At 36.6% G+C, this 16,467-nt stretch overlaps 1 protein-coding gene across 2 annotated transcripts in view; it reads left to right on the forward strand.

The window, feature by feature from the left end:
• CHM (CHM Rab escort protein) overlaps nucleotides 1-16,467 on the forward strand; it is a 67,243-nt gene that overhangs the window by 36,365 nt on the left and 14,411 nt on the right. For both annotated transcript variants that reach the window (XM_086756498.1, XM_086756500.1), the window contains exons 9-11: nucleotides 9,904-9,981; nucleotides 14,941-15,045; nucleotides 15,899-15,962. In XM_086756498.1, coding sequence (XP_086612624.1) covers nucleotides 9,904-9,981; nucleotides 14,941-15,045; nucleotides 15,899-15,962 — 247 coding nt within the window. The remainder of the gene's footprint in view (nucleotides 1-9,903; nucleotides 9,982-14,940; nucleotides 15,046-15,898; nucleotides 15,963-16,467) is intronic.

Genomic DNA, 16,467 nt, shown 5'->3' on the forward strand with positions numbered 1-16,467 from the left:
AGCTGACAAGCAGCAAAACTTCTCCTGGCCCGTATAACAGCTTCCTTGGGTTCAAACTTCTAGACGTGAAATTGTTATGTCTCTTCCTTTCTAACTTAGTAGTATTAAGCAAGCCTTTACATGTGATGAGGTAAACATAAGATGCCAAAACTTCAATATCTAAGGCAGCTATGGAAATCAATGTGTGTTTGGCAGTTTGCTGTTCATGTGTTTCTTGCAAATCTGTAATACAGCTTTCATCTTCTTGAAAAAAATGTCATTAAAAACAACCTTATAATTCACTATCATTGTAAACTATAAAGTCTCAATGATATGATATTTAGAATATTTAATGTGATTTTGATGGGTTGGTGGTTTTTTGTTTTTTTTTTTTTTTTTTAGAAAACATGAGGAAATACCCCAAATAAGTTTCTAATGTAGGAGGTTAATGTTAAAATTGTCGGCTTCCGAATTTTCCTTTGTAACTGGGAGAAAAAGTACATTTGACTTAAAAATCTGAGATAGTTATCATATATGAGGACATTAACTCCCTTATGAACTACCAGATGTAATTTAAGCTAAGGACGAGACAAGTCATAATGAGAAGTTTTTTCTTACAGTTTTTGCATGCTGTACAAAAGTCCTCTTTTTTTAAGTTCAATCTCCTTTCTTGCCTTCCAGTTCATAAAGAGAAAAAAAAAACAACCAACTTTCTGAGTTTTCTGTGGTTTGGAGGAGTATTTGGAATTGCTATTTTACAAATATTGTTTCATATAGTTCACTTTTACAGTTCCCCTCAGTGAAATACCCATCTGATTTTCAGTTTTCCTTTGAGAGGAAGTCTTTCTAGAAGCTTTCAGTTGTGATTCTCTTCACCCATGACCAGTGTTGTTCCATGACTGACAGATGAGAAGTCAGTTGTAGGCTGTGGCCTCACTTCTGCGATTTTTCTCAGTGCTTGCTTTGTGAGCACGCTGAATTTGGGGGAGACTCTGCACAGATTCTCTTCAGTTTGGTTTCAGATTCTTTCTTTGGGACCCATGCAAATAGGAACATGCGAGTGGAAACAAGACTTTTTGAGAAGTATTGGCGCAGTGTTTTCCCATTTGAAGTTTTAGAGGGAATTGGAGACTGTCGTCTCGTAAAGGTTCTGAGGGGTGATGCGTCATGTCTGGTTTTTTCTCTTTGTTAAGAATCATCCAAGAATTTATAGATGTGGTCGTGGTAACAGGTGCCGAGGTGGTAGAATGTCTTCAGTTGCTTTGCCGTAGTGATTCACTGACTTTAATGGGTACTCAGGCAATTACTTGCATTTCCTGTAAACAGGCTTTGAACTTTTCCATTGTGTATATATTTGGTGGGCAATGTAACCTCTTTTTAGTAGTTGTTACAGATTCTAGCTGAGATTAGTCATGTTTATGTCTGTGCCAGTAGTAATTTTATGATGGAGGAAAGATCTGATTAAGATGGTGTCGTAGCTCAGCCCCAATCGGGACCAGACTACGCAGTCTGTCTCTCGCTTCCCCCCACGCTCCGAGAGAATAGGAGGAGATGATATAAGAAAAACAGCTCGAGGTTTCAGATAAGGATGGGGAAAAATTCTTAAAGTTACCGTTACGGGCAAAACAGACTCGACTTGGGGAAAAACATTCATTTATTTCTAAAACTAGCAGGAGAATGAGACAGGGAACAAGATAACCTCCCCCCACCCCTCCCTCTTCCCGGGCTTAACATTATCTCTACTACCTTCCCCTCCCGAGCGGCACGGGGGGGGGAAAGGGAATGGGGGTCACGGTCAGTTCATCACGCATTGTTTTACGCCGCTGTGTCATCATCAGGGGAAGAACTCCTCGCATTCCTCCTCTGCTCCAGCGTGGGGTCCCTCCCACGGGCCACAGTCCCTCGTGAAACTGCTCCGGCGTGGGTCATCTCTTCCACGGGGTGCAGTCCCTCTAGAACAGCTGTCCCAGCGGGCCCTCCACGGGCCACAGCCTCCTTCAGGCCTCCACCTGCCCTGGCGTGGGGTCCTCCACGGGCTGCAGGTGGATCTCTGCCCCTCCGTGGGCCTCCATGGGCTGCAGGGGGACAACCTGCTCCACCATGGTCGTCACCACGAGTTGCAGAGGAATCTTGGCCAGGAGCCGTGTTACTCCTCCCCCTCCTTCTGAACTGACCTTGGCGTCTGCAGCCGTTCCTCACAACAGGCTGGCAGATGCCTCTCAGGATCCTTTTTACATCTTATTCACTTCTCATCTCCTCTCCACTTCTTGCAGCCAGGCTGGACCGAGTTGGGCCCAGTCGGCTGCCCGGCGGGAGGCCAGAGGGTGAGGCCTGCAAGGCCCATGAGGCTCGCGCCTCCCCCTCTCTGCCCCCGCTCAGCTGCTTCACATCTCCTCCTTTTTTCTTTCCTGTTTTCCCCTACTTAAATACGTTATCGCAGAGGCGTTATCACGGGACATTCTGCTACCAACTGGCTCGGCCTTGGCCAGCAGCGGATCCGCCCTAGGCCCGGCCGAGTCCACTGAACAAAGGGGAGCGACTTCTAGCAGTTTCCTACAGAAGCTACCACCTTAGGCCCCCCCTCACTAAACAAAACCAGAACAGATGGTTTATCTCTTTCAGTCCTTATATTTACAAGAAGATTAAGAGTCCAGGCTGAGATATAATGGACTGTGTGATTGATTTGGAAGGTTCTTTTATCTATTTCAAAAATGAATAACCAGTTTTTGCCCTTACATTTGAGCTATTGTCTGCTACAAATGTTAATGCTTCTGAGGTAGTCTCAGGTAGTTTAATGTTCCCAAATATGTCCCTGTTACAGTCTCTAGGAAGGTTTTAGTGTTCTGAAATAAAGACTTCAGGAAACCTGACTGTAATGAGCACTTAGAATTGATGTATTAAAAATTTAGTGTAACATCTTTTTCATTTGAATCTATAAATGAGTATTATGTTTCTACATGTAAGCAATATGCTTAACTTTTGTGTGTTAATTGTATGATTTGGCCTATTAATGAGGAGTTCAAATGATGTTAATTCCTTGTGACAATCAGATATGACAGATTTGAGTCTTAGCATATGTGCTATTCTGTGCAAATGTGAAAGAATCATAGGTGATTTTAAAAACATAGGCTTTATCTGAGATAATGAGTTCAATCCTACATTTAAAAATACTTAATTTTCATATTTATATATCTCTTACCACTTAAGATTATTCCATTTCTTTCGACTTAAAAATGTATTTTGCAATTACTGACAACTTGTCAGTATTACTTGGTTTTTACTAAAATACTGAGCAGTCAGAGTAGCTGCGATGCTGCTTTCTTCTTGTTTGTTTTCACTTGCATTTCAGTGAAATACTAACTTCTGATTAGTTTGGCTTTTGAAGACAAATTCGATATATTTCTCTTCACTTTGTTGGCAGATGAATGCAAAATGGGCAAGCATAGTTAGCATGATTGTTTTTAGAATCAGTTGTTTGTTTTTTCCGTCTAAGGAGAAACTCTTTCTTGGGATAAACATCGGGGAAGTGAGATAATCCATCATTCTGAGACCTGTTCACCAGTGATGGATGGATAGATTGGTAAAGTAACTCAATAATCTTCATTTTTTTTCAGGTTATTCACAGATCAGTGAGCATTGTCGTTAATAAAGCTATGGAATGCTTTTGTGTCGTTGCCCACATTATTTCTCAGAATTTGACAGGAAAAGACTTTTAATTTGGAAATAACCTTTGTCCTGAAATGCGTTCTAAGTGTAAGAACCTTCGAAAATACCTTCCCATCTTAGATTTTCTCTTTCTTTCCAGTAGATGTTTGGTCTGATCTTTGTTTAAAAAAGTTATTTACAAATCTGCGAGCTTTTCTGCTCCTTATTATTTCACTGACTTGAAATACAGTATTCTTCAGAAGTTTATACCTCGTGAAGGCCTTCAGCCATTAGAATATATCACGTGGGATGCTCTGAATCATATGAATGTTGACAAAGTACATAGATTTCAGATCCCTAACTAAGCATGGAAGAGTTTTCAGTCAAGAAATTATATTATCAGGATTACTCTGTGCTGTAGGAAAAATAAATGTAACATTCCATAATTTAAAAAGCTGAAAATAACTTACTTTGCACTACTTTTGTTCTTGATCATTCTTGCGTCATTTTACAAACATATTTGAACTTAAAAGCATGAAATACAAGTGCTATAATGAGACTATTTCAGTAATTATTCACTTCATAATTGAAGACAATTATAATAGCATGAAGGAAATATATCTAATACTTTATTTGGTATTATCTGCAAACAAGTAAATTACTCTCTGCTTCTCTGGGGATGTGCAGATTCTGACTTATATTTTCGTCCTGAGATTTAGGACTCGGACGTACGAATATGTTGCAGCATTATCAGAAAATCTGTGGAAATGATGTGAATGTTTGTTGTTGGAGCAAATCTGGATGTAATGCAAATGTAGTTTAGCGGAGTCCTTTTTCATTAAACTAGAAGACAGAGAAAGGTAGCTTCCAAAACATCACTGAATAGGTAAAATAGTCCTTGAATTTCATTGAGAGTTAAGATAACTTCAGTTTTTGTGTTTTCTGGAGGCAGAGCGCACATAAACGGGTCATACAGATGAGCTAATGCTTAGTGACTGATTTCTACAGTTACTCAGTTTTGTGTGTCTGCACTACGGTCCTCATCTCCTAAGCTCCTCTTTGAGGGCAGAACTATTGCGTAATTGCAGCTGAAGGACCTTATGTGAGGAACACCTTTTTCTCTTACAAGGCTGATAAAACTTAGAGCCAGACAGGTCTCATACTTCTACCTTGCGCAGAGATTGGTCTTCAGAGTGCAGTTGTAGTGAACTACCGTCACAGTAGTATAGAAACCACTGAACTTTTTTTTTCCCCCTGCTGTGTAGTCATTTCTTACAATGTCCTCAATACTTTAGCCATAACTTGTAGTACAATTGCTAGTTAAATAGTTGAATATGTTGCCTGATGGATGCTCACTTACTTATTTCTTTGATTTTATTTGATCAAGACACCTGTTGCCATGGAGTAATCTATTCATCAAGGTTTATGGTTCTTTTATTTCCTATTGTACAGAGGATTGTTCTTAAGGGTGTCTCATCCCTCTGTACCTCTCATGAAGTTAGCATCTTTTTTTCTTATTAACCAACAGTAAAAGCCTATGAGAAACTGCAGTTGGATGGGTTGTACGCGCTCTTGCAATTGCAGGTCTGTGTACGGCGATTGGACTTCTTTATGGGAACTCTGTTGGTGATATTAACTGATTTGTCTGTATTCTCCTTTTTAATGTTTCAGAACATACAACAATGTTGTAGGAAATGCTGAAGTTCTAGGGGTCTTTCAGGAACCACAGATTTTAACACAAGAACCAGATCACAGCTTGCTCTCTGTGTAAAAATAAATTGAAAGAGGACAATTCATTAATTCAGTACTTGGCATGTTTTTCTTTGATCGTTCTCCAAAGTTTGCTGTGCTGTGCATGCAATATTCATCTTTAAGGAGGGACGCAAAGAGTTTTTGCTAAAGAGGACTGTATGGTTGGGGAGAAAAACATTTCATTTTTAAATTAATCTCTCTATGCATTTTAGAAAGTAGAAGACAAACTATATGCTAGAAATAAAGATTACTTTTTTGGTGTGAAACTGTGCGATATGGTTTTCCAATTCTTTTGTGTAGTTTCAGAATGAACTAAGGGTAAGTCTGTAATTTAAGGGTCTTTATGGTATCTCTGTGTTGAAAATAAAGATGTCAAATGGAGAGACATTCTATTTTTCTTCAGTTAATATCAGAAAGCATTACATCAAAGCTGTAAACTCCTCTTCTAGCAATAGATGCGGCAACCCTGAAGCCGATTTTCTTTCCTGTTATATTAGTGTTTAATTAAAGAAAACAACTAGTTGGAGGCAGTTACTTTCTGTGAAATGTAATGAAGATTTATTTTGTAAGTGACCTTCACTGTATTAGCTGAATCAGTAATCAGTAAAATTAATAGAATAATCAAATTATATACAAACTCATAAATCATCGTGAACATGCTGTCAAAAATTTGGCTTTTAATATGTCCTATTGTTTCACAGCTGTATTAAAAATTAAAACTGCTGATTCCTGCCTTGATGGGAACTGAAATGACATTTAAAGGCTGTGTATGATGGAGAGCTACTGGGCCAAGAATTTTCACAACTGTTAATTTAGCTGTAATATGATTTGATGTCACCAGGGCAAAGTTGAAGTTGAGTACAGTATTGTTGCTATCTTTCAGCAAAACTTGAATTATTGGTGTAGGCAGTCGCCAGTTAATTAGAGTAATATCAGTTTAAATGTCTGTCATTTAGGGTTAATGGTATCAAAGAGTTGCCTTGTACTTGAAGTACAGTCAAATCATCTTGAATAGCCTATTGTATGAAAGTAATGTTAGCACAATGTTTTTACTTTGTCATAAATTATTGGGATGCCATTTAGTTTAATATTTCAATTTCTATATTTAAATAATTTTGGCAAGTTCTTCTTAATAATGTCATTTTTCATGCTAGGTTGTTTTAATAGGCATTTTGGCTCTTTGTAATTGTTTAACACAACACAATCAAAACTCCTTTCCATTTTCCTTTAAAAAGAGAAGTTTTCCGCTGGCCTGCTGTGAAAACAGGTCATGCCCTCCTCCGCTGGATAGCAGGCTACTCTTGAAATAAGTAGTTCGCATTTTTGCGCAGCCAAGCAGCAAAGTTCTTTCAAAGCACACTGGAAAAATAAAGCGCATCTATCAAAAAGCTGTTGACTGTAGTTGAAGTCAAAGGAAAAATGATGATTTATAGTTTTTAACAAAGGAATCTGAGTTCTAGTTAGGTTAATAGTGCTATTCTTTTATACAACATATGAAATAAATTCATCTGAGTTGTTTTGGAAGAGGCTAATACATGCTTTGTCAGGCAAGAAGCCATTGATTGCAGCATTAGAGATAATAAGCCCGTAGCTCAAGGCTCTGTAATATTTCTTCAGTGGATGTTTAACCTTTGTGTCATCTTCAACAATCTCCAGACAAGCAGGGTTGGGATGCAGTATGGTTTATATTCTCGATGCTTTTGCATGGGTAGAAGAGGTGTTTCCAGGGAACTGCATCTTCTGATCCGGCTGTAGTAAGTGGTATTGCTGACACTTCCTTGGGCTGATACCTTTTGCAGTACAACTCAGGAGAGATGTGAGTTGGAAACACGCTTCAGCCGTTTGCTGTGCTGCAGTCATTCATGCAGTTTGAAAGGTATTGCGATAGTGACTGCCTCTGAACTATAGAGTATCACTTTTGAATGCCAATGTGGATTCTGTTTTAGGAAGCCAGATTTGCAGAATGAAAGTTTTCTTCTCAAGTTAATCATCTATGAACAGATATCTAAAGTTCTTTAACTTACCAAAAAAAAAAAAAACAACAAAAAAAAAAAACCACCAAAGAACTGTTAGTAAGCCAGGAAAATCGTGCTGTCATCCCAGAAATCTGGGAGAGCTGTGTTCCCCCAAAGTGTTCTGCCTTTCTCGTATTGATTGTTTGCTCTGGCTAGTCCGATGTCTAGCTAATGCTGCGTGAGTGTTAGAAACGTAGTCATGCTGATCTGTTAAATTACACTGTAGACTATACCAAAAGATAAATAGAATTACACATTCTTATTTTAAACACAATACCTAGGGAGACTGTGTTAATGAAATGGCAGGTGTAATTTCTAATTTTTACGCCTTTCCATCTGTGAGCTGAACACCAAAGAATAACAGGAACTGAGAAAACTCAGTTCCCTTCTCTGGTGTGGTGAAATGGAACAGTGTGTCACCGTATTGAATGTGCTGCAGACTGTTCTATGATTTAGTCGTAAGAGGCTATTTACATTTGAATAATAGGGATCACAAGAAGAATGCAGGTGTATTTCAGTCGTAGGGCAAAGGAAGAATTGTCAGATTTCGTTTGATAGCATTTGGCAGTTGTCTCTGACAGAGTGGTTCTCTCTGAGAGAAGGATGTGCCGGTTTTGTCAATATGCAGATGACTTGTTCATTCTTTCTCTTCAGCATACATGAGAAGAGGTCAGTGATAGCTGTTTGATCCGAGTGGACCACTGGAGATTCTTAAATAAGTAAATAAATAAAATACAATAAAGATTCCTAAGATAGATCAGACATTGCAAACAGTCCAAACCTGGAACTGTATTGTAAGGGATCAGACACATCTCACCCATCTTTTTTCTTCGCCTTTTTCCACTAAGTAGTTTCCATGCTGACTGGAAATTTTAAAGAGAAAGGTTATTTCTTTTTTAACATCATTTGACAAAGATTTTTTTAAAATGTCCTTACTGAGTTAGCTTTTGTCACAACAAGTTCTAGAGAACTTAATCCTCTGTATTTTGTATTCTTCTTCTAAAAAGAATGCCCCTGAAATAATGTATTGTAGACAAAAAAAAAAGACTGAATTTTATCTTATTTCTTAGTTCATCATTAATATTTGTTCTTGATAATCTTTAATGTATATCCTTTTTCTGTAAGATCATTAATTTCTCTGCATTATAGTGATCTCACAGGAAGTTTAAAGAGGTTTTTTTAAATACAAAAAGAACATTATTTATACTTGAAAGCATTTTGAAGAATGTTGGCTTACATTAAAATCTTTCAGGAGCTAGAATTGGTGATATCTCAGTAATTTCAGTATTAGTGTGGGTCCAGTAAAAAATTTAAGCATCAGTTGCAGAAACTAAACTTCCATTTTTTGTTAATGAATTTAACTTACATTGCATCAGATCAATATAAAAGTAATCCCCACAGATTAAACCTGGCTTTTTTTTTTTTTTTTTTTCAGAATTAGGAAGTTAAGATGCAGGGAATAACCTGGGATCATGTTTATCAGCAGACCAGCTGAACTTTTACTGTGCAGCTTTACAGGAGAGCACTTTCAGAGTTGGGGCATAGGACAGATCCATCTGGTGAAGAGTTTCAGTCAGGGATATATTCAAGGGGGTGATCAAAGAGCCTGGCTAGTGATTAAATTTTGCAGTGGGCTGTCTTCACATGGAGTCTCTCATATTGAACTTTGATAATCTAGTTTCTTTAAAATCTGAGCCTCCTTAGAGTTTAAAAACAGATGAGTTGCCATATTGGCTTAGTGCTTGGGTAGCGTAATTTTGGTTTAGGTATTTGGCTTTGTTTGTAAGTGGAAGACTGCTAAATAGCTTAGTATACTTTAGCTTTTGAAAAACTGACCTGTGTAGCTGGTTCCTTTCTTAATTTAGAAATTTTTCTGTCATCAATCCCTGCACAGAGTATCCTGAGCGGCTATATCATAACATAGGCAGAACCTGGAGGATTCGCTGTTTGTAAGAGGTTATTCTCAGATTGTAAGAAGTCTTCATTCTGTTGGGGCGCTTTTCAGTGCCCTCAAAATTTGAGCTGCTTGTAGTCGGTGAAGTTCCCACGGTCCATTTTGTAAGAGTAGGGAAATAACTTCCGACTCCCAGTTAGATTTCCAGTAGGAGGTTGGTATGGTTATCGTGTGTTCTTACATTTTTATTCTGCACCGTGTGCAATGTGATGTGGTTAGAATATCAGCAGATACTCTATGCATCTTCAGTAATTAGGCGCTTTTCTATCCTGAATGACTGCAGATGATAATAGAGAATGAGTGCTCAAGCTAATGTAACAATTTAGAGGACTAAGATAAATGCTAATACAAAAAAAAGAGTTAACAACATATCCTTTACAAAAACTATATAGCATGCTTTATTTTAATTGGTTTTGATTGTCTGATTCAGAGATTAAGATGTCATTAAAAATGTACTACAGCGTGCAAAGTACTTTGCCTTGCTTACAACATGCGTTCATATTGATTACAATTAGGCATAACAGGAGTAACCTTTATTTTTTCCTAATATCTTTCTAGGATGTGTGCTGTGTTTGGTGGTATCTATTGTCTTCGCCATTCTGTGCAGTGCCTTGTAGTGGACAAAGACTCTGGACGGTAAGGGTAATATAAGTAACCTCCTGTTTGTGTACAAAATACAGATGAAAAATGTCTAAGTCCTTAAAAAAAAAAAAAGATTCTTCAAAGATCCTCCTTGGTATTAATAACACATCAACCTTGATTAAAAGTAATTTGTGTATAGGTCCTCCAGAACAAGGAAAGTGGGTCTAGAATATAGAAACTAAATTAATTTCCCTGTGATATTACTACAGCTCCTGATCACCCAAGCTTGGAAGACAAATCATTTCAGCTGCCGGGGGGCTGGTGATGAGTGATGTTAGTTTTCCTTGTGGCCTTACCTACTCTAATTGATTTTCATCAGATGACAACAAAGCCCTCTGTTATTGCATTTTTAAAAATGGAGCTCACCTAAAGACTCATCAGATTAATCTTTGCTGATAATGCATGTCACTCCAAGAGAAAAGACTTTAATGAGTTTTTAGGTAGATTGTTGTCATAAACTATGCTGCCCTCTTATCCTAGAATAAATTCTTTTACAACAATATCAGGCCTGTAGGCAGGTTTAAAGTTGAGCTAAGAAATATCAACTCGTAGTTTTTTCCACAGTGGGCATTTTTCACACCTCTATAAATGTCACGGTTTCTGTTACATAGATTCCGTCAGTTATTAGTCTAACTGCAGACTTCGGTTCTCGTAAGAGTCCATTTTCAGCTTAGTTTCTGTAATGGAAAAGTTCAAAATGTTATGTAGAAAAATTTGGAATTAAGCTAGAAAATAAGGAGTAACATTTTATTAGGAAAATCAATAGTTAAATGATCAGTATAATGTGTTTACTTTCCAGTTATGCTGCACGCTTGATTCTCTGAGCGTGGTACTTGTAGCTGGATTTGTCATGACGTGGTCAAGTAGCGTCTGTTTTTCCTGAAATTCTATAAATGTCAGATTTTCTTTTTCTGGCAGTTCCTTAAGGTTCTGAAGTTCATTGCATAGTTTTAGACTTTGAGATGCAAATCCGATAGTATTTCATTGTGTGTCTTCTTGTCATAAGTGCATGATTGGTATGCAAATGAAATTGTCCCTTTCCTCTGTAGTTTTTTTTTAACAGTAATATTTGAACTTTTCTATAGGGAGCTTCATTTTTCAATAATGTTTAAAGAGTTAACTTGCTCTTTCCAAGGGACAAAACTCTTAGTTGTTAGCAACTTCCAAACACCGCTCCATGGAGATCTTAACTGGTCAGTGGTGCTGGTTGCCCCACTTTCCAGCTTCTTTTGTATATTCTGAAGCCCTTTGCAATCTGTGGGTTCTTGTTATATGTATTCTAAAAAGGTGGAGTGTTGTTTTTCCTTTAACCTGCTTTTATGTTTTGGATGTCCTAAGTTTCTCAGAGTTGCAGATAGTGTCGTCTTTCGGCTATCAGGCTGTTACAGTGGTTCGTTTATGCCATTTTCACTTAGAACTGACAGATGGATTTTTGAGGTGCAGAATTACTGAAATATTTAAAAAAGATTTTACCAGACTTTCAATATTCTAAAAACATTGGTCTTTTAATACTGCCGTTATCTGATGCTGACTATGAAGAAGCACAACACGTCCAGCTTCCCAAGTGCAGTCTCCTGCCTTTCCTTGGAGCCGCCTGCCTGTTTCTGTTATCTCTTTGTAGGTCTCCCATAGTTTCAAATCAGGTGTTTTACTGAGTAGCAAAAAGTGAACCAAAATAATCAAAAGAAAAGTGAACCAAAAAAGTATGCGTAGAAGAGAAGGGAACTGTCAAACTTCTTTGAGATGATGAAAATAACAAGCCTAGGTTTTTTCAGCAAGGAAAGAAGGATCATGTAACATTCTTTTTTTTTTTTTTTTAAAAAAAAAAAGTCTCAAGCATCCTCTTCACTATAGCAAAAACATCACTCAAAAAGCTGGTATAGGTATAAGTTTTAATTCAATTATATTATTTTCTCTTTGTTTTCTTTTCTCTTACCTGAATGCAATACCACTTTTACTTGCTAAGTCTTTTCCTTAGAGTATTACTTAGTAAACTGTCCAGTTTGTTGCTAAGATCATCACTATTTCCTTTCCTTTCCTTTAATTTTCTTTCTTCGTATTATCTCTTTTGTTACTGTGTATTCCCTCCCTTCCTCTTTACTTTGGGCTTCAGTGTTTTGCCTAATAAAAATCAGCTATCAAATTGTTAATGAGGGTATTTATGAGTTACTGAGCTTCTGAGTCAACAGGCCATTAATAGTAATTGGTAAGAGACAAATTCATATCTCGTTGTCACTACAGCTGTCTGTGGTTTCAGAGGCCGCTTATCTTGGTAACAAATAGGTTAAACTCACACCAGTAGGAGTTCAGTCAAACTGTGCAGTATTCTAAGCATCTTCCATAGGCTTCCAGATTTCATCAAGATCTCAGTGCAGATATTTTTTCACTGTTTTAAATATTCTTGGTTTAGTACATGTAAGAAAAAATGGCACTTCTAGCTGCAGCCTTGATTTTCTTCTCAAACATTTTGTTGATAGTTTAGAGTTTAATTTTAAGTCCCTAAGCACTGCCAGACTTTATTCCAACTCCATTCTAGACATGGCTAACATTCTCTCCAGCACAAGAGAAATAAGAACCCATTCAATATCCAGTTGAACTGCTTTTTCCTTTTTTAGCAGCCATAAATATATATACAGAGAACGGTAGATTTAATCCTCAACTATCCAATTATTTTTATCATGTTACTGTAGCCCTTTTTATAGTTTATGAAAATAAGATTCAGGGAAGACTGTGAAAGTATAGAAACTTTTAGACGTACTTATTTCAAAGTTTTGCTAATCCACTTGACAATTTTAATCTTTTTACACACTGCACCAGATTAGGTCCGCTGTTTCAACGCATCTGCAGAGCATCCTGCATTCTTGGTAGAACTCTGACGCTCTGTTAGAAAATAAAAAACGCATCATTCCTTACGTTGAGGAAAAAGCACATTGAATGTATGTGTCATAATTATTTTCCTTTTTGTTGTTTATTTCCTCCATGTTTATTGGAAGTCACTTTTTGGGTACGTGTGATAAAATTTAAAGTATTTTAAATAACATAGATTGCATTAATAATAATGGTAGGCATTTTACGTTGCTCACACTTGGCATATGTTTCCAATTACCTAATTCTGTCTTTAAAATGGAAAAGATGTGATAAATAGAAATTTATACATCTGTAATAAAAAGATATAGCAAACACCTAGTAATTTACATATCTTTCTTGAAATATTGCATAGTGGCTTTGTCAGTGCTGCTAAGTCCATTTCAAGGATGTCGCCCTTAGTCCATTAGTTTGGATAATGAGCCCTATAAAGTACATTTATAACTCGTGGCACCGCAAGGAGATGGATTCTAATTTTCATCCTTTTATCTAGACACATTGAAAGAAGGTCAATGGAGGGTTCTGTATGATTCATTGTCCCAACACATATCAGATGACAGAGACCTGATAATGTCAGTGCACAAGTGTTTTCCATATTTGGAAGCAGTACTTGAAAGAAATTTTCTCAGCATCATCCTTTGAAGTAAAGTGGAGAATGAAATTAAAAGCGCTATCTCGTTTTCTGTTTAAAATCTTATCAAACGTCTGACCTGATAGCTGTTCCTGAACAAAGGAGAGGAAGCAACACTTAGCAGAAAAATAAAAAGTGTGTGGTTGCTTTTGCTGGCTTTGAGTGATGCTACATGACATTTAATCAACCTTTCCCCCTTCGATAATGTTTAGGGGGGTGGCAGGGGAAATTGTTTCATAAACAATAAGAAAGGTTATAATTAGAAATGAACTGTAGCAGCTCCACTTCCTTGTTTATTGGCTGTATTCAAATGAGCGCTCGAGAATGAAATCAGGTGAACATGAAGAAAAAACTTCTTAAAGTTGCAAGTGAAACACATGTTGAATAGAACGCGATTGAAACTAGATGAAGGATACTCCATGTTTAATTTAAACAGTGCTTGTTGTGGTGGACTTTTCATTATTGTTCTCAAGTTACCTGTTGAATGTGAGTACAGGTATATATGTAGTATCCAGATTCCCACGAAATCAGCACTAGAAGTTAATGTTATCAAAATGTGCTTCGTTGCCATTAACCTCCTGCAGTTATAAATAAGCGTTGTGTGCACCCTTTTTAAATTCTCATTTCAGACTACAGAAGCAATTGCTTTGCTAAAGCTAGGGGTGGCGGATTGCTGTTACTTGCTGAAGTTTGGCCCTGAGCTTCTCTAGTTTTATAGAGCATTTTGATCACAGAAGCTAATGAATAACTTGTTACAGAAATGCTGTTTATTCATAAGGCGTAACTTGCGTGTCAGATATTTCCTGATACAGGAATAATGTTGTGCTGTGATAAAACACATTTAAATCTGCAAGAGATCTCTGTCTTGGTGTCCTTTTGTTTCTTTGCTGTGTCCGTGTCTGTGTGTGTAAAGGTGTATGAGAGAATCTATTGGTTTGCATCCTCTACATTATATTGACTGAAACATTGAGATACTGATTCAGAAGTATTTAATTACTAAAAAATATAATAACTTTTATACACCAAGTAGAAGTTAAGTAAGTCTAATTTGCTTTATTTATTTATTTATTCAGTACATGTTCTGATGTTGTAGAAAACCTTAAAATCTTGTAGAAATCAGTGTTAAGCCTTAAAACTTCTTAGGATATGGAAACAAAGAAAGAAATTGTAGTGCACGTATTTTGCTTGCACTTTAGACAAGGAAAGCATTCATTAAGATAGGTGCTCTTTAAACCTGTAGGGGCTTCCAAAAATGTTTCCAATGTCTGAGTTTGAGGAAAATATAAATTTCAGTTGAGTTGGTGTAGGGGTTCATATGTTAAATAAATGTGTAGCTAACTTATTTGAAAGATGCAGAAGATGTATAACTCAATTTTGAAAACTAAAGTGTGCTTTTGTTACCTTGTGCCTAAATTTCTTTTTTTGGTTTGATTTTTCTTTTTTAATTTTTTTAATAGGTGCAAAGCTATTGTGGATCATTTTGGACAAAGAATAAGTGCTAACTATTTCATTGTGGAAGATAGTTACCTATCAGAGAGTGTATGCACAAACGTGTGTTACAGGTATGTAGTAAAACAGTAAGCATAGTAAGTTTCTTTAAATAATGATGTATAAAATACTCTACAAGTTACACTTAGGAAGTCATTATCTCCTGCTTTATCTTTGCAGTACAGCTTAGTTCTGTGCATAGTTTTTCTCTTCTTCTGTATACTTCGGGGCATTCTGCATACTTTCTTTGTTTAGGTTTTCTTAAATTCTCCTGTAAATTATATTCCCCTTTTCCTTATAAAAAAGCCAGTGGAAGGTGGGCGTACCTGTTGCTGTCCTCACTCTAAATTTGTTCAGGTTTAGAAAAATATTAAAGTTATTGTCTTTTCTGTTATTCTTGCCAGAAGCATTGGACATATACTGCCTTTGTCTTCAAAATATTGCAGATGAGATATTAACAGAACTGTAGTAGTAGGTGCAGTGCAGAAATAATCATAGGCAATGGAGGGTTAGAAACTTCAATTCATGAACTCCACTCTGATGTATTTCCCCTTAATCCAAAGGGTTCTGTGCTGTTTGGAACATAAAAAGTCCTGTAGCGTGCTGCTAGTAATCTTGATGAAATAACCAAAGTATTTTTTAAAAAGTCAGAAGGATATTCAAGCTGTTTTATATAATGGCACTGCCTCATGTATTCATCATCTGTTTTGGTGACTGAAAAGGCTACTTAATGTTCCGGACATGGTCCTACTTCAGCAACAAGCAAAATATCCCACTAACAACCATATTAATGAAGATTGCATGTTTAAATAGCCTTCCCACAGTAGTATGTTTAGATTGGTATTGCCAAAACTTGGAATCCAAATTGCTGTTTTCTTATGGTTTTGTGAAATGCCATAATTGTTTTGTTTTGTTTTTAAATTGTAGGCAGATCTCCAGAGCAGTGCTCATTACAGATCAGTCTGTACTAAACACAGATTCAGAGCAGCAGGTATATATCAATTTTGTATCACTTAATCTCTTTATGAATTGTATGTATTAGTATTTAGTTGTTGGTAGGAATTAATTCATGCTTTTGTTTCTGCTTGAATCCAGCTTTTTAGTCAGCTTTCTCTACTGATAATTGTTTAATTCATTAGTCTTTATAAAACTATTAGGAATTTTATTTTATTTTAGTTCGATGACTTGGATTTCCCTCTTTGGTTGGCACTATATTAATTAACAGAGTTTGTAAGCTACTGTCTTGAAGGTAGATCATTTTGCTTGGTTTTTCATAAACTGTTACCCTTAGTATTCTGTGAACTGTTATTTATCTTGTCTAAACTTTGTTTGAAGTTCCTTTTTTTTTAACATATACTTTTACTTTTTTGAAATTCTTATTGTGTACTTTTAGAACCTTCTTTAAATGTTTCTGCTTTGTCAGTGTTCGCAGACATTAATTTCCACAGTAATCTGTGTTAAGTGTTTCTTATGCATTTCCTGCGTAAAAGTACTCC

This window comes from Chlamydotis macqueenii, chromosome 11 (assembly GCF_036417535.1).
Source record: "Chlamydotis macqueenii isolate bChlMac1 chromosome 11, bChlMac1.mat, whole genome shotgun sequence".
Lineage (NCBI taxonomy): Eukaryota > Metazoa > Chordata > Aves > Otidiformes > Otididae > Chlamydotis > Chlamydotis macqueenii.